This window comes from Protopterus annectens, chromosome 6.part0 (genome assembly GCF_019279795.1).
Source record: "Protopterus annectens isolate FY-2018-M chromosome 6.part0, PAN1.0, whole genome shotgun sequence".
Taxonomy (NCBI): domain Eukaryota; kingdom Metazoa; phylum Chordata; order Ceratodontiformes; family Protopteridae; genus Protopterus; species Protopterus annectens.
Window position 1 is genome coordinate 1933153057 of NC_056737.1, and position 24350 is coordinate 1933177406.

General features: G+C 40.5%; 1 protein-coding gene across 2 annotated transcripts in view; it reads left to right on the top strand.

Annotated features, from left to right (window-relative positions):
- Positions 1-24350, top strand: part of PLCD4 (phospholipase C delta 4) — a 946362-nt gene that overhangs the window by 691268 nt on the left and 230744 nt on the right. For both annotated transcript variants that reach the window (XM_044075239.1, XM_044075240.1), the window contains one exon: positions 1345-1504. In XM_044075239.1, coding sequence (XP_043931174.1) covers positions 1345-1504 — 160 coding nt within the window. The remainder of the gene's footprint in view (positions 1-1344; positions 1505-24350) is intronic.

A 24350-nucleotide genomic window follows, 5' to 3' on the forward strand; every position in this document is an offset into this window, starting at 1 on the left:
ATCAGTTATATTGGGTCATTGCCACAGACCAACATAACATCTAAGGAGAGGATCTGCAGTTCTGTAAAAGAAGCCAGAGACATGTGAAGCAATTCCTACAATTAGGTCTGAGATGTTTCAGATGCCTTGGGATTTCTAACAAATCGTCTTTGTTGATCAAAGAGCTGAGACTTCAGATTTGAATTCAATAACTTCTAATGTAAACAGTGCAATCAAAGAACTGTTGCTTTTCAATTCTGCAGAGAACAAGAGGGATTTTTGACCTTCAGATAATGGCTACAATATCAGAAATGGGACTTGTCAAAAATGCGCAGATTCAGTGCTTCTATATAATATTCATAGTTAAAGTAAATTTCATTGGGGTTTCTTCAGTACTCTGTATTGTTCCTTGTCCTCTTTTTCTGGGAGACCTGAAGTGGTATTGATAGTGACTAGGAGAGATTTGACCAGGGCCCTGGGGAACTTCCCCAGCTCTTTCTTCAATAAGTACTGTGGCATCTTTTTATACCCACCTGAGTTACCACCAACACAGGCAGATGGGACCTTGGTTTACCATCTTATCTGAAGTATGGCAGACTCAGGAGTGCAGAGCACCCTAATAAGAAATAAACAATAATTAATGGTAGAATAGACCCCACAAGCTTCTGCTCTTCCACCATAACCAGTTTACTACTTGTTGAGCCACTGACATTGACAAATATAATACAGGGGGATGTAGCAAGCTTTTAAGAAAGTAGAGTTACTTGGGATGAGAGTCATGTGACTGGGAGAGTCACGGCACTTGTGAGTAAACTTTTGACTTAGCAGCATATCTGTCTTTTGTCTCTTCACTTCAAAGCTCCTCTGCCTACACTGTTGGCTAACCCATTAATGTTTTGCTCAAGAATATTAGAACTTGAGACTGGAAGACCAATAATGAAGTCTCAGTTACGGTGCTGCACAAATTAGGAGTTGGTCAGAAAGAACAATATCCTTCCAAGGTAGAATTTGTGAAAGAATTCCTTCAAGTTCTGCAGTAGTAGGAATATTAGACACACTAGGTAATAAAAACTGAACTTATTATCTGAGGGGTTCTGTATTTATTTTCAGCATGGATCAAGCAGACAACTCTTAGTAAATTCTGTGTCACACTTTGAAGTACAATATCACATGTATACTATTTTCTTTGCAGTTCTAGATTGATGCATTATTGTTGTAAATCAAACATAAAAATTAAAAATTAAGAAGAGTCTACTTAAAACCTACATGTATCTAGTTGGATTATTCTTACATTAGGCATGCAAACCTACACGAAGAAGCAAGACGGCATTTTTGGTAACAAGGTGTTTTTCTTTCCTCCTGTAGCAAAAGTCAAAGCAACATCTTTCGAAGGAACTTTCTGATTGTGTCATTTATTGCAAGAGTGTCCCATTTAACAGCTTCAGGCACTCAAGTGCTCACTACAAAGTCTATGAGATATCATCTTTTTCAGAGTCCAAGGCGAAGAAACTCATTAAAGAAACCTGTGAGTCTCAGATTTTATACTGTATTTTCTGTTATGGAATTGAATGTAATATTTCAAACAATGAAACCAGTTAGCACAATTTTGGTATAGACCCCATTGTTCATTTATTTAAATGTGTTAATAGGCTAAACCTTGTGGACAGACCCCATTTACTGAGAGGGACCTACTGAGAAGAACTCTAAGGAATCACTGAATTACATAATTACTATTACACAGAGGCTTTTCATACATTTTGGTTATACCAGCTATAAGCACCACGGCAGTTAACACCTAACAGTGAGGTAAATATCAAGAAGAGTTTTGGTCTAACATATCATCATGACTAGCTAGAGACTCTAGCAGATGAGAGCATGGAAGTATGTCAGCCAACAATCTCGTGAAGACGTGTTTTACACACAAAATGCTGCATCGCATTTAGGTCTTTCCTGTTACTTTAGCTAGGTAACAATATTAAAAGGATAACCAGTGTTGCTTTACTAACAAACAGTGTGGTAGTTAACAATCCTTTGAGTGATGAACTAAGGTGTTTACCTGTATGTAAGCACCAAAGAAAATATTAATCACTATAAGATACTTTAATTCTGGCTCACATCATTCATATTCACAAGGAGCGATTCCATGATAACTATAATGGGACAGAAAGAGATGCAAAATGTTGAGAGAAGTGCTGTTTGGGGGGGGGGGGGCTGGAAAGGCATAGGTATGGCTTCCAAGTATACAATAAATTCCAGAAGGTTTAGAATTTTTCTTGGAAGTGTTTGCATAGCTATTTTTATAACTCAAGTAGACTTCAGAGAATTTTTCCTAGGTAGACAGCAAAAAAAAAAAAATGCTGGAGCGGTAATGAAAACAGAGAGGTAATTGGGAATGTGTTCTGGGACTGTAACAAGTTGGCAGATTTTAAAAATTACGTACAGAGTGTTTTATCAGAAGTGCTTGGGGAGCAAATTGTTGTAACAAAGTAAATTATTCTTTTCAGCATGGACCTAGGCTCTGAATTACCAAGACATAGTAAGGCCTTACTAAGTTTATGGTACTGGCTGTTAAAAAGGAAATTACCAGGAAATGGAAATCAAAATCTAAACCAGCTGTAATTAAAGTACTTAGTGTGGCAAAGGAGATAAAAGAACTGGAGGTGGGATTGTTAGAAAAAGGAAGGAGTAAATTACATAGAAGTAAATGGAATATGTGGAAAAAATACAGGCAGAATAATGTTCAGGAGGGGAGGAAGGTTTAAGGGAATGAAAGAAGAAGTTGAACAATTTATGTGATGGAGTGAATAACAATTGTTAAAGGAAGCATATGGGTATACAGCATGAACGAAAATGTTTCCATTATTTGTTTTCTTTGATATTAATATATGTGTACCTGTGTCTCTGTTTTAGTTGTGGTTTAATAAATATGTTTACTAAAAAGTGTAAGTATGATAGAGAACTTGCTAGCAATTATAAACAGGGAGACATTTTCTGAAGACCCTGATGTATAATTAGAAAAACTTATCATCATATGGGACCTTAGTGTATGCCTGTATGGGGAAGTAATATTAGATATAAAGGACACATTCACATATTGACTGTTTCTATATGCATGGCATTTTGTTTGTGTATGCCAACTATAAGTTGTTCTGGGTCATGTCTGAAAAGGGTGTCTGAGCCAGTCTACCTACCTTGTTACCAAACAGTAAATATAATAAATACATACTGTTTTTTTGCTTAAACAGTATAGAAATTTGCTGTCCCTATAGAAAAGGGGAAATAACCAGTGCTTCTAGTAGGGAATGCTGCATCTAGACACCACATTCCCTATGTTTACTTCAGTTGTATAAATGTAGAGCAGACCATTTCCAGCTCAGCTCCCTGTCGGGACCAACATAGAAAGCTTCTTGAGGGGAACAGGAATCTTTTTAGATTTACCCATATGGTATTCTCAGTTGTGAATGCTATAGCCTCTCCTTAAGGCTTGACTGTACTAATGTTTCAGTGACGCAGCAAATATTTGTTCACCTCAACTACATAGTAACCAACTTGTACATGCCATTTTGTGTATTTTTTCATTCATTAGTTAACTAGATGAGCTCACTAGCACACCTCTCAACTGTGCAGATTTTTGAAGAATGTCCATTTTTTTGCCTCATGTTTTTGGTTTGTTCTTCATAAAATATTTTTTTTTTTTTGAGTAAATCTTTAATAATGACAGACATTTGAGCTTCAGACTTCATACCCTTCAGAAAATTCATGCTAAAGCACTACCTGATATTCTAGCAACTTTTTAAGTTTATAAGGTACGTACGTATTATCGCAACCATGCTTTCTCGCTACCCCATTATTTGTATTTTCGCAACCATGGATTTTCGGCAGCATGCTATTTATATAATGGTACTAAGTAAGATTGTGTAAGATAAACACAGTCTTACAGCATTTTAAAAATGTTATCAATTGTCAAAAGTACAATTTAGGCGGTAAGACACTAAAGCAGTCCAGAACCTTGTATACGAAAGTTAGAGCATAGATCAAAGTTTTTCTCAGGTATTACACTAGGACAGATTTTGTTTAATAAGTGGTCAGATTTACTAAGGACAAGCCCTTTATATGCTGTGTGGATTTTAATTTTGATCAGGGAGCACAGAGTGTGGAGAAAAAGAAGGATTCAATATGAAAATTAACGTGGTTGTGTTATGTTGTTTGAATATTCATTTTATGATTTAACAGATTAATATTATGCTAAGAGGGATTTTGTTTGCATGATTATTCTACTGTTAGCCTGCATACACTGTGAAGCATGGAAGGAATAAGTAATACAAATAAAGTGCTGGTGAGAAAGTGTTTGCGACTGGTGAGAAAGCGTGGTTGCGATAATACGTAAGTACTGTTTATAAGAGCAAGTTTTTAAAATCTGTCCCTATTTTTGGACCTTTGTCCCCCCATTATTTGTGACTTTGTCCAGATTTTTTGCTCCAAGAAGTTGCCAGCTATGTTCACTACACAGAAATATAAATGGATGCTGTCCAATCAGTAGTATTACCATTCTTAAAAAAACACAAACTGAAAAACTAATAAGCAAAAAACTGCAAAGCTGAACACGCTGTGACAAACCACGATAAGCACTTGAGCGTAAAAAACTATTTAATCTCCGCTTTCATCAATACAGACTTTCTCAGAAAATACAAATCATGCTAAACATTACAATATTTAAATGCTTAGGGTGTATGTTAAAAAGTAGTTCAAATAATGATTAATGTTTTGAAGTACTGTCCCTTTTATATGTTTGTATTCCATGATTGTGTCTTAATTACTAATTACTTTTAAACTGCATTTGATTGGTCCTTGAATTTAAATATTGTAATGTTTAGTATGATTTGTATTTCTGAAGAAGTCTGTATTGATGAAAGTGGAGATTAAATTGTTTTTTACACTAAAGTGCTTATCGTGGTTTGTCACAGCGTGTTCAGCTTTGCAGTTTTTTGCTTATTAGTATTACCATTCTGTTGAATGTTGTTGAACTGTACATGATCAATCAAAGACACGAGTTACTGACATTCTTGCACAGCCTATTATGAGGTGTCTGCTTTACTGCTGGATGAGGTTACAGCACAGCAGAGTTGGGAATATGCCTTTTACCAAGCTGTTGTGCAATCCCAGAAATGGTATATATAAAACTGCATGGGTGTGGGATCTTACCTCCTTCAAAAAAATGTTATAGGCTTTAATGTTTTGGCTGGTATGTGTTATGTAGTGTTTTATTGTATGTGATTATATGGTATGGGAGAATGTTGTCTGGGTTCTTTGGTTAATGAATGAAGTGTATTTATTCTGAATGAATTTTGATTACATGTGCCATGTATTGGTGCAATTGTGTTAATGTGTGATGGGCTGTGTCTGTGAATAAATTTTGATTACATGTGCCATGTATTGGAGTACTTGTGTTAGTGTGTGATGGGCTGTCTCTGAATGAATTTTGATTACATGTGCCATTTATTGGAAGACTTGTGTTAGTGTGTGATGGGCTATGTCATAGTTTTTTGTTTAGTCATTTGTGCTGTGATCATTCTTTACTTTGATATCACAATATATAGTTACTGGAGTAGATTGCCCAGGCAGATAGTGCCTCAGCTTAAAGATAGTTACATCTAAGACTATATATCTCCTTTTTACAGTTTACCTTCTTCCTGTCTACTAAGACATGATATAGACTTTTGTGATAGTCATTGTGACAATTGGAGACAGATGGGTGAAGACTGCCAGCCTAGTCAAATAGAATTTGATATATAATTCTGGCATTTGTAAATAAATGTAAAATACAGACATGTTTCTTGAGTGTAAAGAATATGTGAAATGTGGAACTGCAAAAATATGTGACAACATTGCACTCTATTGGCCCAGTGAAGCATGTTGTACCCTTTCATGTTAGAATTTGGCTCCAGGGCGGCTGGATGAAGATTTCATGCCCATTGTTTTAAGGCTAAAGTTTATGACTAGAATTTACATGTGGAAGGTGCTTTATTGCTCTAGTTTCTGTTAGAATATACATGTGAAATGCCTTGTATTGTTGTAAGTTTCTGAGGAGGTGCTAGATTGCTAAATAATGCAGTTTGTGGCCTGAGAACTCAAACCATGTGTTAAGATGATGCAGTATGAATATCGGGAAAACCTAAGTGTCAAAAATGATGTAATTTTGGGAGGGTCTTAGAAACATGTTTGTTAGTAATGTTTAAATACTATTTCTCACAAGAGACTAAAAGCATTTTGATCTTGAGATCTAACTTATCAGCACTCTGCCTTATGCTCACATGTAAGTTTTAGCACTGTGATTTCTTGTAGGAATAGTTAAAGCTAGTAAAGTTTAATTAGGTATTTTTCTTTGAAATCAGACCTGTCCTACTGTATTATTTTAAGTTTCTGTCTGATCTCTGAACTCTTAGATATCTCTGTGGTATAGTAGTTTTGTCTTGTGTTTTAATTATTTGCTATTAAATATTTTTAAAACCTCCTACCTTTGGCTGATTTGTGTAGAGATAAGCTCTAGAGTACATTGCATATTTATAGAGGTTATTGTAATAGGCCACTCTAAAGTAAGCCTTGGCTGTTAGTCATACTACCATTGGATAATAATATTGCACAGTAATAATTGGAGACCCTTTTAAGGGCCTTTTAGTAGCTGATATTATTAACTGGGTGGTGGCAGTAATTACTACTGTACAGACTGGGTAAAGGGGCACAGCTGGAGAATCTGTGTCAGCCTTTCCCAGGAGTGTCTGTGAAGTTGTATAAATACTTATCTCAAAGTGTGTATGTATGTTGTGTCAGTTACTTGGCAGGGACATGAAGCACTGGATGGACAGAGAGTGTACTGGAGGTTCTAACTTGCCCAGTTAGACTGAGACCTGGACCCTATAGCTGTGCCAGTGGGGAGTCTTATTGGGGACCTGGTGAGCAAGGGAGCAGCCAGCCCCAGACCGACTATGATCTCTGTGTGCACTTAAGGGAAATTGTACTTTACTGTGTTTATTAGTTATCCTTTTCTCTTCTAGGAGACGACCTCCCTGGTGCTATTGGTGAGGATTGAGGCTCCTTGACTGCTGGACCAGGGCACGGTCATCACAAGTGTTTGGCAGTGGTGGGATCTACTTCACATACTAATTGGCTTGTAGTGGTGTGGGGAAGAGCGAATTCCTGTAGCTTATGTACAGTGATGTCTAAAAGTGTTTTTTACTCTAAAACAGCCACACAGTGTATACTCAGAGTTCAGATCACAATTGTTTTATTTCATTTTATTTCATTTGTTAGCTTAGTGTTAGTCAGGGTGAGCAGGCAGCATGTCAGCAAAAGAGTTTGGAAAGCTGACAATAATATTACACAGTAATAATTGGACACCCTTTTATGGGCCTTTTAGTAGCTGATATTATTAGATGGGTGGTGGCAGTAATTACTACCGTATAGTCTGAGTAAAGGGGCACAGCTGGAGAATCTGTGTTAGCCTTTCCCAGGAGTGTCTGTGAAGTTGTATAAATACTTATCTCAAAGTGTGTGTGTGTGTGTTGTGTCAGCTACTTGCCAGGGACACAAAGCACTGGTTGGACAGAGAGGGTACTGGAGGTTCTAACTTGCCCAGTTAGGCTGAGACCTTGACCCTATAGCTGTGCCAGTGGAGAGTCTTATTGGGGATCTGGTGAGCAAGGGAGCAGCCAGCCCCAGACTGACTGTGATCTCTGTGTGCACTTAAGGGAAATTGTACTTTACTGTGTGTATTAGTTATCCTTTTCTCTTTTAGGAGACAACCTCCCTGGTGTTAGTGGTGAGGATTGAGGCTCCTTGATTGCTGGGCCAGGGCACGGTCGTCACAGTCATATACAGCTGTTGTCTCTAAACAACCTACCACTGGTATAGTGCAAGTCTTCTTTGATGGTTCCTTAAACGTCTCTATATTCTGTCCCCTGCTGTGAGTTGTATTCACTTTAATTCAAGTGCCAATCTCTCTAATTCCATTTGAGTGTTCCTCCTGGGATGAAACAAGTATACCTCCTGAACACCAACAGCTCCTGCCGGGCTGTTTCCAGGCTGCCTTCCAGATGTAAACAAAGCTGACACCATTTTATCTTTGGATATCTGAGTATGTTGCATTCCTTTTGCTTTGCACTCTTTTTTCAGTTGTGATATTGACATTTCAGAATAGAAGAGCTCATTTTCTGTTTTCCTAGACTAAACTGACTAAGAAATAAAATAACTGCTATGCACAGCAAAATCTCAGAATCGTTTAACATGTAACTGAGAGGGTTTGAATTCCTTTTGTGTCACCGGTGTATGTAATGGACGGGGGCGTGGATGGTGTTTGAATCCCAACAGTGCCACCTAAATATGTGACAAGCAGTGGCATGAATAGGGTTTGAATCACACCAATGTTACCCAAATATGTGAGAACTGGCAGCAAGGATAGGGTTGTAATTCCACCCTTTAAACCAAATATAAAGAAAAGGTCCTAGATAAATGATCACTCAAGTCACACCACTGGAACCCAGCAGGTTAAAATAAAAGAAAGAGCATGCACACAAAATCTAACTCGGTAATCAGTTTACAAAATGCAACCTGGCTGCTGTCTTGGCTTTAAGTATCCATTCTCAGATTAAAGTACACACAGGCCACATTCAGAGCTGAATCTCTGACCTAGCAAGCCAGGCCCCTTTTGCACCACACTGTCTGTTAACCACAGTGTCTTCCAGCTTGTGTTACCCATGAAAACTGCCTTTTGCACAAGTTATTATTTTCACACACAACAGAATTGTCCCGATTCTGCACAGCTTTTTTCCTGTCAAGGCAGTGCTGCCATTAATCTGTTTGGCCAGGGGCTTCCACTTACCTGTTACCTTTGAGTAAGCCGAATATGAAATCATACACCTTACTATTTTCCCTTGTTATATGCCCAAACAATCTAGGTAAGTGGAGAGGGGAGCCACAGCCTGTTAACCTACATTGGTAAATAATAATTCTCTCTCAGTTAATAAATAACAATAATACATTTATAATAAAAAGATTAGCCGCAAGAACTTAGTGAATAAATGAACTTTATTTAAACAATAAAGCAATAACAAGGCCATTTCAAAGAGCTTAACTGTGACTGAACTTTGTTTAAACAATAAGGCAAACACTGAAGTTGCAGATTAAATATGCAGAAGAATGAGAAAGTGCACATGAAAGAATAAAATAACATTTAATTAAACACACATGAACATTTAAAGAAAACATACCTCTAAGTGCTTCTAGCTTAAACAGTACTTTAACCATTACTGTTGTAAAAGATAATGGGAGGAAATTACAGACAGCAACTTTGCAGGGCATTGATCACCTCAATATTGTCCAAGCAAAGACGAGCAGTTACAAAGACCTGTCTCAAATATTTATACTTATTTCAGATCATCCCTCATGCTTTGCTCACCAGAAACCATTACATCATTACATTTTGCAGAAAGCATTATATCAGCTTATTTTCTGTGTTTGTTTGCTCACAGCAAAAGTAAATAAAAAGTACAGTTTTGTACCTACCATAAATGTAGATGTTCGAGGATATCCATTGCTGCAGTCCTGACATAAGGGTATTCCGCTGCCCACCATCGGCCTGAATACCAAAGGGCTAGAACCGGCGTCGGTCATCGGCGCTCGAGACTGACATCAGTACGTGCCAGTACAAATGCGCATGACCGACGCCATAACCTCAGTCTTTCTTGCCTCAGACATCAGAATGCAAAAAAAAAAAAAAAAAACACCACCCAAACCTCAACCTAAAAAGAAAAAAGGGGGAAGGAGGGAGGGAAAATTGGACTGCAGCAATGGAGATCCTCGAACATCTACATTTATGGTAGGTACAAAACTGTACTATGTTCTTCGTCTCCCATTGCTGCAGTCCTGACATAAGGGTAGAATCCCAGAGCAACGGAAAAAAGGGAGGCTGGTCAACTAAATAGCAGTAGGAGCTGCTGACATGCCCTGTAAGATTGCAGTGGCAAACCCAGCCCTAGACCTAGAATAAAGAGGTAAATGATAATGCTTTGTAAAGGTATGTACAGAACTCCAAGTAGCTGCTTCTAGAATGTCTTTAGTAGCTACCCCTCTCAAAAAGCAGTAGAAGTGTCCGTAGCCCTAGTAGAATGAGGCCTGATCCCAACTGGAACATCCTCACCATGATGAGAGTAACAAAAGCAATACAATGGCTAATCCACTTGGAAATAGTTTGTTTGAGACAGCTTTCCTCGTGAAGTCAAAGCAAAGAAACAAATAATTGTTGAGAACTCCTGAACTCTTTGGTTCTGCTCAAATAATACCTCAACTGCCTATGTACATCCAAAGAATGCAAAACTTTTCCCCGTCATTTTGGGGTTAGCATAAAAAGTAGGCAAATGTATAGACTGGTTCAATGCCACATTAGAAATCACTTTAGGCAGAAAAGTAGGATTAGTACGTAAGGAAACCCTGTCATTGTGAAAAATCAGAAAAGGTTCCACTGCCATGAGGGCCTGTAATTCAGATACCCTTCTAGCAGAAGTAATAGCCAACAAAAAAGCAGTCTTCCAAGACAAGAACTGCAATTCAGCTGTAGCTGCAGGTTCAAAAGGAGGCAGAGTCAGCTTTTCCAAAACAAAATTAAGATCCCAGGTAGGAGTAGGAGCCCTCCGTGGGGGTCTGATATTCTTTGTCCCTCTAAGAAACTGTTTAACCAATGGATGTGAAAATAAAGGAGGGTCACAATCATAGTGAGCAGAAATAGCTGCAGCATGCACTTTTACAGAAGAGAAGGACAAACCCTTGTCCAATAAAACAGTCAAATATTGCAATGTACAACTCAAATTAGGCAATTCGACATCAAAGCCTTTAGCTGAACTCCAAAGAAAAAATCTCTTCCATTTACCAGCATAAACTTTTCGAGTACTAGGACGCCTGGCTTCCAAAATAACATCCAAAACTTGTTGAGGGAGCTGAAGGTCCTCCTTCTCTAAAACAGAATGCGCCAGGCTGTCAGGCGAAGGGAGTGCACCCTGACATTGAGAAAATGATTGTTCTCCTGAGACAATAAATGAGGAATCTGTGGCAATGGCCAAGGTGGTACATGAATCAAGCTCCTCAACAGAGGGTACCAATGCTGACGAGGCCAATCCAGTGCTATAAGGATCATGCAAGGCTTGTCCCTCCTGACTTTCAACAGCACCTGTGGAAGAAGAGGCAAAGGAGGAAAAGCATACACGTGAAGGTTGCTCCAACTGAAGGATAGTGCATCTATTTTCCAGGCTTTCGGATGAAATAGCCTTGTGCAAAACAGTGGCAGTTGGAAATTCAGAGGAGAAGCAAACAGATCTATGTCCGGAGTTCCCCAAGCCATTGTCAACTGAAGAAATACCTGAGGGTCCAATTTCCATTCGTGAGGATCCACAATCTGTCTGCTCAGAACATCTGCTAAAGAATTTTGTGCTCCTGGCAGAAACTGTGCTCGAAGAGTGATGTGCAGATTCAAAGCAGTTTCCCACAACAGCATTGCTTGTCTGCAAAGAGGGTAAGAATGAGTTCCCCCTTGCTTGTTGATGTACCACATGACCGTCGTGTTGTCTGTTCGAATCAACACCAGTCCTGGTTGAAGTAGGCTTTGAATCCCTCCAAGGCAAATTGAACTGCCAGCATCTCTTTCATGTTGATATGCAAGTGAAGTAGCTCTGGGGCCCAAAGGTCTTGAATCCATTTTCCTCTGAAATGAGCTCCCCAGGCTGACTCCGAGGCATCTGTCGTTAATATCTGACTTGCCTCTGGTTGGGTCACAGAGAGCCCCTTGTTTAGGTGACATTCCTGAGCCCACCACAGAAATTCTCTCTGAATGCAAGGTAGGATCCGAATGACAGTGTCCAAATCGTGGCAGTGTTGAGTCCAAACGTTCTTGAGATACCATTGTAGCTTCCTCATATGCAGTTTGGCATTGGGAAGTACTAGAATGCAAGATGCCATGAACCCCAAGGCTTGAAGGACTGTCCTTGCAGTCAGCCTTGACATTACTGATAGCTGTTGGAAGTATAGGTGAAGATTCCTTTGTTTGTCCGGGGTAAGAAATGCCATCTGAGCAGCTGTATTCAGTTTCACACCCAGAAAACACATCTCTTGTGAGGGTACTAGACTGGACTTTATTTCGTTCACAGAATACCCTAGGCATCTGAAAACTGTCATTACATACTGCAGATGTTGAAGAAGTTCATGCTTGCCTTGAGCCAGAATCAAACAGTCGTCCAGATAAGGATAAATTTGAATTCCTGCTAGCCTGAGAAAAGCTATTACTGGAGCCAGGACTTTCGTGAATACCCTGGTCGCAGTAGACAAGCCAAAGGGCAATGCAGAGAACTGATAATGCAAATTCCCATTCCGAAACCTCAGGAATTTCCTGCAACTGGGCCTGATAGGAATGTGAAGATAGGCCTCTTTGAGATCCAGAGTCACCATCCAGTGATCTTTGCCCAGCATAGGTAACAGCTGTTGCAGTGTTAACATCTTGAATTTTGGAATTTCCAGAAAGGTATTTAGAATGGACAAGTCCAGAATTGGTCTCCAAGTATTTCCTTTCTTTGGCATTAAGAAAAGACGGGAATAAAACCCCGTGCCTCTTTCTGCAGAAGGTACTTCCTGTATTGCTTCCAACTGAAGCAGAGAAGAAATTTGAGTCTGCGCTTCCAGTTTTTGCTGACGAGGCACATCCGCATACCTTTGAAAGGAGGGAATGTGTGAAAATAAAATTTGTAGCCTCGATTTATTATGTCCAATACCCATTTGTCTTGGGTAACCAAATGCCAATTCCTTTTGAAAATCTCAGTTTTCCTCCCAGAGGGGCTGCCAGCAAGGCAGAGTCCGCAGCTGAAGACACGGGTCATTGGGTCTGTTTCCAAAGGACTGACCCCTGCCCTCCCCAGCAGAAGGGGTAGAAGAACTCAAAGACCTAGAAGTAACAGGGCCCTGAGAGGAAGCCCTACCCCTACCTCGCCTCGACCTGCCCCTAGACTGATAATCCAAGAGGGAAAGACCAACCCTTAGCAGGCCAATTCCTACTGAACTTAGGGGCTGAACCTGTAAAAATCCTTAACTGTCTGCATAGACTTAGCTTTTTCCTCCATTTTTTCAAAACTGACTCTACTGGAGGACCAAAAGAACATCAGATTGTAGAGGAGCATCCATAATTCGAGCCTTAACATGCTCTGACAAGGTCTGATCTTTAAGCCAAGCATGCCTACGAATGACTGAACTAGTAGCAGCCACCCTGGAAGAAGCCTGTAAAGCATCAAAACCACACTGCAAAGAATGCTTACCAACTTGGTCTGAAGCATGCACTAAATCCTGAAGCTCCTTACATTCAATACCTTCAGCTAAAGCATCTACTTTACATTTCAATTGGCCCAGCAAATAATTTTGATACCAAGCATATGAAACTGACAATTTAAAGCTCTCATAGCCAAAGTAGAAGAGGTATACAGTTTTTTACCCCACCTATCCAGGGTCCTAGCATCCTTGTCCAGAGGAACTGGATTCTTAACCACAGAAGCCCTAACCCCTTTGGGGCCTTGAGTAATAGTTTCTGGATCAGCCCTAGGACTCTTATATAAGTACTTGTGAGCTTCCGAACCCTGTAGTATCTGTCTGGTTTAACCGGGGCAGGAGGCAGAGAATCTGGGTTAAGGGCAGCCTCAGAAAACACATCCTGAACAACATCCAGTACAGGGGGAATAGTCAAGGGCCTATGCTGAGGCAAAAACAAGAATTCTCTCAGTCTTTACGGAATCAGAATAATCCTGGCCCTCCCATTTGAAATGTTCCCTCATGGAATGCAAAGTCTCAGAGAAAGAAAAATCTTCTGGAGGGGACGCAGAGGGAGTAGAGTCCTCAGCCTCCGAATCAGAATAGGGAGGGAAATCCTGAAGTTCTTCTACAGAGGAATCTGACTCATTGGAAGACTGAACCAAACCCTCCAACTCTGGCTCTACCCTGGGCCTCTTCGCAGGGGGCATAGAACCCCTAATTAAAGTAATCAAATCTTCAGCCATCTTTAACATGTGCTTCCTAGGAGCTGGACCCTGGGGACACGCACCAACAGGGGCAGACTTAGACTTAGAATGGGCTTTGCTATGAGAAGGAGGAGGCCTAACTACCCTATGAGGGGAGGGAACCACTGACATCAGAGAAGCACCCACAGCCTGGCCTAACACAGGAGAAGCCACTTCCTGCAGTAACAAAGGCTCCCCTTGAGACTCAGGTAAACTTTCAGAAGGAGCCGCTGAAGTAGCCAGTGGTACTACAGAACTGGCGTCCGGAGTGGCCGCCTCATCCTGTTTGGACCACAAAGACTTTTCTTTGCGTTTCTTAGAAGAACCAGTCATCGGAGAATCCGATGGCATGTTATAATTACAACGTTTACCAAACACTAGCCTAGCACAGTCTAACCGACGTTTAATAGTACGTTTGTTAAAAGTAGCACAAAAGCGACACCCAACAACGTCGTGCTCAGGCCCTAAACAAGGAATGCAGAGTGAATGGTAATCCCTATGAGGAATCTGTTTCCCACAAGAAATACAGTTATTAACTTTTTCTGACATCCGTCAATACTGAGGCAAGAAAAAGACAAAAATGTCCCCAAAGGGGTACTTAGCCCAACTTGGTCTCCGGTCTGAAACTCGAAAACCGACAATTCCAGAACGCCGAACGGCACTTGCAAATGCTGCTTCTGCTTAGGGACCATGTGACAAGAAAGACTGAGGTTATGGCGTCGGTCATGCGCATTTGTACTGGCACGTACTGATGTCAGTCTCGAGCGCCGATGACCGACGCCGGTTCTAGCCCTTTGGTATTCGGGCCGATGGTGGGCAGCGGAATACCCTTATGTCAGGACTGCAGCAATGGGAGATGAAGAACATCAGTTCTGACACCCATATGTGTCTCAGAAACTGTATTTTTCATGGAAAGGACTGCTTTCTTTCAAGTGCACCTATTACTTTGCATGACCCTTGGCTTTTCCTATATCTGCCCTTGTATGGACTGGGGATACGCAAACACTTGATGTTTGTTTTGAGAAACTACCAAAGTACAATTCAAAGATATCAGACTTTCCAGGCAATGGAAAATACACATTTTTGCAGACTAAATGTGCTACTAGTAGGAAATAGAAAGACAGAAGAAAGCAAAAATGTATAACATCTTAAATCAGTTTTCTCTATCATCCCCAGCATCACAAAGAGCATCTCAAAAACTATTAAAATTACATTTTGCAGTGTGCAAAACCTGTGCTCCATAACCATCAATAGGGAGCTGTGCCCTCTCACTAACTCACTAAATATACTCATTATTTTCAAAGTCATCATAACCATTAGATGCATGAAATTAATATTTTGTAAGCATCTTTGAAAAAATCACTGGATGTGATTGAAAACAGCAGTTTTCTATTAGTTTTCAGGAAAACAGGTAGCTAAAGTGTCCTTTACATTTCTCATTTGACTAGTAGCTCAATAAATACATAAGTTGCCACAAAAAAGTCCCAAGATGCACCATATATTCCATCATTACAGACTACATAACCTACTCAGTGCGTTAGAGTTTTTGACTTAATTATAAAGGCCAGGTGTGATGCTGATGTCTAACTTACACCTTGGTCTTTGGCTATGCCTTTGGCAGGCTCATACCTTTTGAATAGTTGATTTTAAACCATGTTCTATTAGTAGGTTTCTTCCTGTCATTGATTAGCAGGTATTCTTTTTTTTTGGCCTTATTGGTCGTCACAGTCAAGCCTCCCCTGGCATTCCCTTGACCCAGTTTTCCCTGTATTGCCCATCTTACCATGCTTCATTATTTTCCTGTGATATATCCTCACTCTTTAGTGGGTTATAACATAGCAGCAACCAGATGTTTTTCCTAAGTAGAAGTGGTAAGAGTCATCTGCTAGTAAACCATCATCCATGTCAGGTTTAAACTGTCCTTGTAATATACATCAAACACTCTCCTCTATAGCCAATATGCATGTTATAATGGCTAATGCATGGGTATGTCACTGTGGCATCCATGATGCTCATCTGAAGTGCAGTGCACTGTATGTTAGGACCACACCTGCCTCCTACTTTGTACTGCAGGTATGGGCCTTTGCTCAAGGTGACACTTTAACGGCAGGACTCTGCCAATACTCTCTGCCTTACATGTGCAGTGTGGTTGGCCACTAACTCCTGTCTTTCCTCATTTGGCACCTCCCCTTCAGTGACTATGCTTCAGGTAGTTGGGACTCCAGTCAGGGTACGTTTTTTTTCTGCACAATACAACCAGATGTTCTGATATATTACCCTAGGGTTACGCTATGCATTGTTGAGTGCTCAGATTACTGACAGGTTTTGAAGCTGTCACTATCTTTGAAATCACAGTGTGCCAATCCATACTAGTTGCCTTAAGGTTTGTTGATTATAATACAGTACTGGTGAATTCCCTATGAATTTGCATGACTGCAGAGTTAATGTATATAAGAATCATGGGCAAATCCCCCAAGTTGGGGAATGTGGAGAGACAGAGCCCACCACAATAAGCATCAGTAATGTTTGGTGCTGGGCGGAGAGTGATTCATTACACCTTTCTGTGTAGCAATCATGTGAAATAGATGTAATAGAATAGTAATGTTGTAGCTGTAAATATTAGATTTTTATGTCATATTGTTATGGTCCCTGAATAGGAATAGTTCAGAAACACTTTGCTTGTATTAAGATGGAAAAGCAGAGTTTGAGAACTTCTGTATTTTTTTCAGTCAGTCTAGTGCATTTGTGATGTACTGCGGTCATTAAAGTAACTGTCACTATGTTTGGTTAGAGATCAATATGTATGTGACCTACTGTAGTACCTGTGACTGTTTCCCTACCAGTGGATTAAGTCCTCAGTGATCTGGTGGAGAATTCACTGTTGGACAGAGACTGCTTGGATCCAGTTCAAGAACCATGCTTCTGTAGAGACCAAAGACTCAGTCTTAACAAAGCTCCCGTTCACTGTCTGATTCCAGTGAGTGCTTTTGGAAAAATATCGCTGGTGGCTGGAATCACAGAGTCTGACATGCTTGAACAAAACCAAGGCAAGCTTAAATGGAAGTAGTACAAATATTGTATGTTCCTAATAGCCATCTTCTTCCTGTAGAGCAGCAACATTTGCAAAACCAACAACCTCTGCCACAAACCACCTCTCCAATTCCTGAGAAAGTATTTAATATGTGGCGAGTGATCTCTTGTTCAGTCATATCACCCAAGTCGCAGCAGATGATATTTGCACCAAATGTGCCATAATAGTTAGCTAGTAAATTCTGTCTTCCTAAAAGTGCTGGAAGTTTGTACTCTACCTTATGTGAGTAAAGCCAAAGTGCTCCAGTTAAACCTGGAAATACTAAATCTTAAAGATCAAAAGTATATAATATCTTTAAAAAGGTCCAAACACAAAATATACAAAATGTTATTGCAGCTAAAAGGAAAGTAAAGGAGAAACTGATGGAGTATTCCTGAAGGAAAGGCAGTATGTTCCTATCTCCAAGGTGGGATGATCTCGGTGTTAGAGGCAGGGTTCAAACTACCTTATTGCATAATATTGAAGCTGTTGTGATTTTAATGTGTTAGTGATTCTTTATTAGTAAATATTGAATGATGTGCAGTACACATGCAAAGTGTTTACATACTTCGGCTGTTATATAGTGCATTTTGGCATTAGTGAATTCTGTTTTTTTGGGTGTTTGGTATTGTACTCTAGGGTTTCAGATTTGGGTTTTTTGGGATTCAATCATGCGGATTCAGGGAATGTCTTGTAGTACTGACTGCATCCTTGGTCTTTTCACAAAATAAAGCTATCAACTCGTAGTACAGCCAGGTTTGGTGCAGAAGACTGAAGATGTGATTTATTAAAATGTTTCCTTTTGGATTCCAAGTCTACATTCCTGCAATCTGTTTTTCCTGCTCAGTGACTGAATAAATCACTTTACCAGACAGTGTTCTTTGGCACACATTGAAAACTGGCCTCAGCCTGATTAACAAAATATGTATATAATAATGAATGAATATTTATCTCTAGATTTATTAAGTCCTACTAAGATTACAAAAACAAAATAATTCAGCACAATATTATCTTTATGACAGTCATTTGTTAGTCTTAGTCTGAATTCTTAAGTCACAATAAAGAAATGAATTTTTTTTTCTGAAGGTTTGTAAACAACTTACTGTATTGGAGTCATCATTCAGTTCACATGGATCTTGGAATTCATAAACATTGTGTACAGATCTGTTTTATGATTGTCATGCCACTATAAAGTACATGTGATTCATAGACATTGGTTAAGGTAGCCCATGTCCGGGCACAATACACACAGATGTAGCATTGTTGGCTGGTGTCCTGGGTAACGCTACAGTTGATAGCATACAATGAAATACTGTCATGTCATTTAAGAGGAGCTGTTTAAATGTTCACTAATAATGCAGAATGCTTTCAGGGGCTGATTAACACCTCTTCGGTGGTGCCAGTCATTCCAACTAATACGTTGCATCATACACAGCTACTCTTTTTATGCCTTCGACAATACACAGCCCATGTTAGTGAATGGCATACAATGCTTGGGATGGGAAGTGCTCTCTAGCACATTAGCACTACACAGTGTTGCAGAGACAGAAAGCATAGTAAGGTGTACAAGGCACTATTAAGTAGCTAGATATATTTGCCAGCTTATACTCGAGTGGTGCACTGTTTGAGAATCCCAGAGGATCTTGGGGTGGAGCAATTAATAAGTGGGATGTGTGAGTGGTGTACTTTGTTAACACTGTGGAACAAAAGTGCATACAAGTTCTTATTTCACAGAGTACTTACCTTTATGAATTGTTAAATTGCTCCACTCATCCCTCTCAATTGTCCAGAATTTCACAGAATGTCCAGATTTCTGGCTCATATTTTTGATCTGATCATCATAACATTTGTGATTTCCTGGCAAATCATTGGGGATTGATGCCATTTAATAACGACAGATATTTAGATTTCAGACTTCATATCATTCATAAAATGCATACTAATATAAAACCTTTTACTCTAACAACTTCCTAAGTTTATAAGATTAATACTTAAAATATGTTCCCATTTTTGAGCCTTTGTCCCTTCCATTCTTTTTGTTTTTCCCCACTTTTCTTGTGCTAAACGTTTGAGAGGCATGGCTCCATATCACACCTTTTATGAACAGTGCTCACAGCCAGCATCACTTTTGCTAATCCAAATGTGAGCCTTCATATGAGGTAAGACAATGTATTCACATTGTTTGTTTTTTGAGACATTTACAGAAATATGAAAATGGTAATCATTTGCACAATCAAGTATATAAAAAATACTTAAAATCTGCCTGTACTAGAGAAGAGTAAACTATCACTTGGAGTTGCATTGTCCATCATGTAAGCTTTAAGCTGATAGCTTCTATTAGCTTGTATATAGGTTCATAGGTAGGTACTAGGCTATCGGCCCTAGGGCCCATACAAGCCTAGCCAAAAAATGTACCCTGGCTTTCCCCACCCAAGAAAATTATTTTCCTGTGCCCCTGCCGAGCAGAGCCACAGAAGTGATCCCGGGGTGAATTTCCCATTTCCCATTCAGTCATCAAGATTTTTATTGAAGAGTGCTAATGAGGAGCTCTGTTTGACATAGATAGGTAGTCTGTTCCAGAGTATGGGAAGTCTCTGGGACAGGAATCTATCCCTCCAGCATGTTCTGTTTATTGTGGTGACAAGGTTAAGGTCCCTAGAGCGTGTATCTCGGAGGGATTGGGATTTCTTTAAGTGGAGCATGTCCAACAGCTCTGAGTTTGACATAGCTTTGTATGTTAGGCAGAGATCTCCCCTGAGTAGGCGATATGCGATGGAGTAAAGCTGTAGTTTTTTGAGACAGTCTGCATAGGGCATCTGTTTGAGGCCAGTAATCCTCTTTGTGAGGTATTTCTGTGGTCTTTCCAGTTGTTGTAGATGTCTTGTGAGGTACATACCAAAAGGGGAGTTGTACTCTATAATGGGTCTAATGAGTGATGAGTAGAGGGGAACAATGACCTCTTTTTCTGGATGAGAATCCTTTTGTGATGAGATGAGCCACATAGAAGGATTTCCTGACCACTGTGGCAATGTGATTATCAAAGGAGAGACTACTGTCCACCTGTGTCCCAAGGTCTCATCACATTTTCGGCATTAAGTAGACTACCAGCTATGTGGTAGTTCATGGGTACAGAGTTTTTACCAAAGGGGATGATAATACACTTTTTGGCATTGAGCTTCAGGCCATGGCTTTGACACCAGGTATCTGTCTCAGTGAGGCCCTTTTGTAGTTTGCCCACATCGTTAAGAGTTTTGATTATGGCTCCTAGTTTGCAGTCATCTGCAAACTTTGTTAGCCAAAGACCTTCTGTGTTGGCCTGCACTTCAGAGAAGTAGATACCAAACAGGAGAGGACCCAGGACTGAACCCTGTGGTACTCCACTTGTCACTGGTCTGATGTCGGATTTGGAATCCACTACTTTCACAGTGTGGGTTCTGTCCATGAGCCAGTTGGCAACCCATCTTGTGACATAGGGATTTATACCTAGTTTAGTGAGCTTATCTATAATTCCAGAGTGGGGGATGGTGTCGAAAGCCTTGGTGAGATCTAGATAAGCTGTGTGAACCATTTTACCCTCATCTATGGCTTTGGTGACTGCTTCAAAGAAGTCAGTCAGGTTTAGGAGACATGATCTGCCTTTTACAAATCCAAACTGAGTAGGGTCCAGAGTTTGGAGATTACCAATGTCTTTGTTTATGAGTTCCACGATGATACGTTCCATGGCCTTGCAGACCAGGCTCATCAGGCTAATGGGGCGGTAGTTCCCAGGGTCCGTCGTGGCTCCCCCTTTGTGGAGTGGGATTACTGTCGCAGTGTGCCATTCAGTGGGTACAAAGCCTGAGGTGCGGCTATGATTGAACATGGTACTTAGGTAGGGTGCCAGTTCATTCTGTAGTTCATGTAGAACGCAGCCTGGGATATTGTCAGGTCCCATGGATGCTGTGTTCTTGGCTTTGGAGAGTGTGTTTTTTACCTGTGCAGCCGTGATTATAGGAACTTTGCATTCTTCCAGTATAGAGATGGGCCCTCTAGGTGGTGAGGGGGGGTAAAGTTAGCACTGAACCTATCTGCTAGGATGTTGGCAATATCAGTTGGTTCTGTATATTTAGTGCCATTATGCTGTAACTTAGAGCAGATCTGAGTGTTCCTATTTAGATTCTTGACATAGCTATAGAATGCTTTGTGGTTGTCTTTAGAGTCAGTGGCAATTTTGTTTTCGTAACTAGCTTTGGAGGATTTTATGAGGGATCTCAGCTTCTTACTGAGGTTGACCAGGGAGTTCCTCCAGTCATGGGATTTTACTCTTTTTTGCAACAGTTTCTTTCTTCTGTTGTAGAGTTTGTTTATGGCAGAGGACCACCAGATTGGCTTCCTTTTTTTGGAGGATAACATCTTGGTTCTATTAGGGATAGCATGATCCATGCACTCGTGTAAGTGCTTATAAAGTGCATTTGTGTAGGATTTGGCAGTCATACCTCTATTGTCCATCTGCATGGGTGTCATGAAGTTTGCCACTTCTGTCTTAAGAAGTGTGAAGTTGGCTTTTGAGAAGTTTTTTACGATGGTTTCCCTAATTGGGGCTGGGGGTGGGATGTGGATGTCTAGGCTGATTAGCTTGTGGTCGGATCTGACCAACGAGGAATTGACCAGATTGGCTTCCTTTTTTTGGAGGATAACATCTTGGTTCTATTAGGGATAGCATGATCCATGCACTCGTGTAAGTGCTTATAAAGTCCATTTGTGTAGGATTTGGCAGTCATACCTCTATTGTCCGTCTGCATGGGTGTCATGAAGTTTGCCACTTCTGTCTTAAGAAGTGTGAAGTTGGCTTTTGAGAAGTTTTTTATGATGGTTTCCCTAATTGGGGCTGGGGGTGGGATGTGGATGTCTAGGCTGATTAGCTTGTGGTCGGATCTGACCAATGAGGAATTGACCTCTGGTGTGGGACACTAGTTTCCCATGTTGCTAATGACCAGGTCTAGGATATTGCTGCCCCTGGTGGGGGTGTGAATAAGTTGATCCAAAGCGTTGGAATTTATGAATTCTAGAAAACGTTGAGCAAAAGAGTTGGTACAGGAGTAGTTTTCCCAGTTAATGGTGGGGTAGTTGAAATCGCCCATTATTAGGGTGTTGGGTTGTACCCTAATACTTTCCAGTGTATCAAGAAATGAGGAGTGTGAATCCTGGGGCATGGTGGGGGGTCTGTAGCAAGCTACAATTTGGATTGCGGTCTTGCCCAGAGTTAGTTGCACTTGAATAATCTCGGATGCATTATGCTGTGCAACTAGCCTGGAGGTGTGGATATCCTTAATGAATATGGACACGCCTCCACCTTTAGTGCTTCTTTCTGGGTTAAGTGGCCGAAAGGTGTGGTATGAATTGAAGCCTGGTAATGCAGGGGTGCTCTCTGGAGCTTTGAACCAGGTCTCTGTCACTGCACAGATGTCAATGTTCTCCATTTTAAGGAGTGCCTCCAGTGAGTGCATTTTGAGGTTTAGACTTCTAGCATTGAGTAGCATTACCCTCAGATTTTGCTTGCTTGTACCTGTTACAGTGGTGAATTTGTCATTTGAACCTTACCTAAAAAAGGCACTATAGGGGTGGCAAGAGCCTTAGCCAGTATCCGGAATCCTAAGGGCGACAGGTGCAGGCCATCTCTGGCAATGTATCGTGGACTGTCAATCATGTCATCCCAGGCAGACAAATACTGGATTCCCTTAGAATGACACCAGAAGTTTAGCCAATTGTTGAAGTCAGTCATTTTGTCCTTGTACTGTGGTATCATTCTGGGTGATGGCAGGATGCTAATCAGGGTTAGGGTCATACCTGCCTGGGATACAAGATCGGAGAGCTCCTCCATGTCTCTTTTCATGTAGTCCAGGGAGGTACGTCTCAGGTCATTCACACCAACATGGACAATGACAGTCATATTTGTATTTGTTGTGGAGTGACCTGAGTGCGTGCATTATGTGGCGGATCCTGGCACCTGACAGGCAGCTGACAGTAACTTTCTCCTTGTTTAGTCTAGTGAGTGGAACATCAGTGTGCCTGACTATAGAGTCACCTATGACTAGAGTGTTGGGTACGTTGTTATGCTTTATGGGCTGTGGTTGAGTGGCACACTGGGTTTGTGGGCTATGTGTCATTTGGGTTGTGTTGGGGGGTGGAGTTTTCTTGAGTTTATGCTTTGGATGTCCCTGATGCTTGGGCAGGTTTTTATTGAGAGCCTCCGTGAATTTAGGTGTGTGTTTTGTGTTTCTATGTGTGTGTTTTGGTGGTGTAGGTTTTGAGGGACTATATAGCATGATTTTCCAATGATTAACTTAAAAAAGAAGATATTGCACATTTCAAAATGAGCAACCTACTCCACTCATGTGACGCTAAAGAATAATGCTGTAATCGCAATCCAGGTAACTCATATTTGTTAATGGCTGCAGGCCTGATTGAGTTGATATTAGGAAGGACAGCGCTTCCGGCATTCAGTTCTCTGATTGGAAGCTGGAGTACTGCTGAGGCAGCTGTCTCAGATGGGAAGGACTCATTAGGTTTTCTGCACAGAGGTGGTATGCTGGTATGATCTTTGTAAGAAGCCATTCATACCCATTTTTGGCCAGATAGCATGCAAGCACTGTGGGTTACTAGTGACTAAACAATCTGTCATACCTACCTAGTGAGCTGCGGTGGTGGGCATTAGGCTTGTTCAACTTCCAAAGCATCCTGACTTCACCAGCCTAAGGGTGAAGATGATAAATACTAGTGCATGAACTAGTGAGTGAAGGGGAGTCATGCTGCCCCAAGGGGAAGAACAGCAAAGTTCAACTCCAAGTGTTCTGTAGGAAAAAAATTAAATACAGTAATGGATGACCTAAGCTTGTATCTTTTTAGGAAAGAATTCATAAAATTTATTAGAGTGTTTTACAAAAGGCAGGCTCTAATGGGCACTGCTGAGGGTAGAAGAAGAAAAGGTAGATGGTATGTCAGTATGAGTGGTAGTGCCCTGTGTGAGTAAGCAATTCTCTTTATTTATTTATTTATTTATTATTTTCTATCGGAGTAATATAAAAATCCAGAATCAGTAATGCTTTAATAATGATGAATTCAGGTTCTTCATTTTTAAAGTTTTTTTTAATACATTCATTTTCAGATCTCAGGAACTTTCAGCACTTCTAGGGAGAAGTCTGGTGATCAAACAAACAAAAAATAAATGTGTGGAGGCATGTGGCTGG